The sequence below is a fragment of the Myotis brandtii genome, unplaced genomic scaffold (genome assembly GCF_000412655.1).
Source record: "Myotis brandtii unplaced genomic scaffold, ASM41265v1 scaffold743, whole genome shotgun sequence".
Taxonomy (NCBI): domain Eukaryota; kingdom Metazoa; phylum Chordata; class Mammalia; order Chiroptera; family Vespertilionidae; genus Myotis; species Myotis brandtii.
The window spans coordinates 1,256,587-1,258,079 of NW_005370960.1; the positions used below are offsets into that span (position 1 = coordinate 1,256,587).

Here is a 1,493-nt window from a genome sequence, read left to right on the forward strand (position 1 = left end):
GATGTGTCCGGGCCAGTGGGTGCTCGCGTGGCGATGCCAGGCCTGGAGGGCAGGGCTGACCCGGTGCCCAGCCCCAGAGCCGCCGGCTCGGCTGACTGATCCGTGTCCCCGCCCCCTGCAGGCTGTGAGCATTTCCGCAGCAACCATGGCGTCAGCGTGGACTTCAACACGGCCGACCCGCTGATCCGCTGGGACTCCTACGAGAACCTGGGAGCTGATGGGGAAGGTGGGTCTGGGGGTCTGGCATCATTGCCACACGTTGGGTCAGAACGGTCCCCGAGGGGCCGGGAGGCTGGGCACCCCACCTTCTGTGTAGAGGGAAGCACCCCGCCCTTGGGGGTTTGGGGTGCTTGCGAGATCAGGCTTGGCGACTTGGGTCAGGCTCTTGGTGGGGCTGTGATGGGCGGTGGCCAGTCGTAAGACGACCACCTGGGAGCTTCCCTGTGGACGGTGTAGCCGCCTGTCGCCAGGGACCGCTCCCCTCCCCATCCCTTCCCGTCGCACAGGAGGCGTCAGGGCCGGGGCGGGCGGCTGGGGCAGCAGGCCTTCCGGTTTGTTTCTGTGTCGCTGCCGGCCTGGGCTCGGGGCTGCGTCACGTCTGTGTTCATGAGTCCTCTTCCCACACCTGCTCTCCGTTCCCCTCGGATGTGCACTCTGGTTGGGGCCGCCGTGAGGAGGGAAGGGCTGTGTGTGCGGGGTTACGGGAGGGGCCACCGGAGGCGACTGATGTCCGTGGGCACAGAGTCTCCTGGGCTCCTGAGAACTCGGTGGTTCATCTCTTTCAACCACCGACTGAGAACCAGACCCTGGTGACGGGCAGGCCCAGGCCTCTCCCTGCAGGTGCACTTCCTCCCGAGAGGCGGGCCCTGGCCTCTCCCTGCAGGTGCACTTCCTCCTTGTGGGGCTCAGACATCCTGGCAGGAAAGAGCGCCGCCTTTAAATATGTGATACGTGGAACCAGGAGCCGAGAGAGAAGGGCCCCCACGCAGCCCCTCCCCCTGACGTGGGTGCAGGTTCTCTCACCTCCCTCTTGTCTCAGCACAGGTCTGGGCCTCCCTCTGAAGGTGTGCAGAGCGAGCAGACCCAGGGCCCGGGAGGGAAAGCTGCCTGTTATGGGGGAGGGGGCGGGCAGGGAATTGTGAGGGGAACACCACTTCGGGGTGACAGCCTCCCCTGTGGGGCCTCGCAGGGCCCAGGAGAGGGAGGTGGAGGCCGTGTCCTGGCTGGTGTTCGGAGGAGGCAGTGGTTGCAGAAGCTGGCCCAGGACCCGCGCTTGGCACTGCCTGGCAGGGCGGGGGAGGCCTGGTGCCTAGCCCTGCCTTGAGGAGCTTTTCTCCGCCTCCTCGGCCTCCAGGGTTCAAATTTCACCAACCCTGAGTGCACTGAGCCCCACCTCCTGTTTACATTGCCCGGCCTTTTGGGGAGTCAGAGTCCCTGCTCAGCCAACAGGCTCCTCCACCTTCTGTGCTCATGCTCGCGGGGGAGGGAGGCGG

The 1,493-nt window shown here is 66.2% G+C and overlaps 1 protein-coding gene across 1 annotated transcript in view; it reads left to right on the forward strand.

Annotated features, from left to right (window-relative positions):
* The window catches only part of TNS3 (tensin 3), an 84,539-nt gene that overhangs the window by 44,082 nt on the left and 38,964 nt on the right, over positions 1-1,493 (forward strand). The window contains exon 10 of the mRNA XM_014530527.1: positions 122-226. Within this exon, the coding sequence (XP_014386013.1) occupies positions 122-226 (105 nt within the window). The remainder of the gene's footprint in view (positions 1-121; positions 227-1,493) is intronic.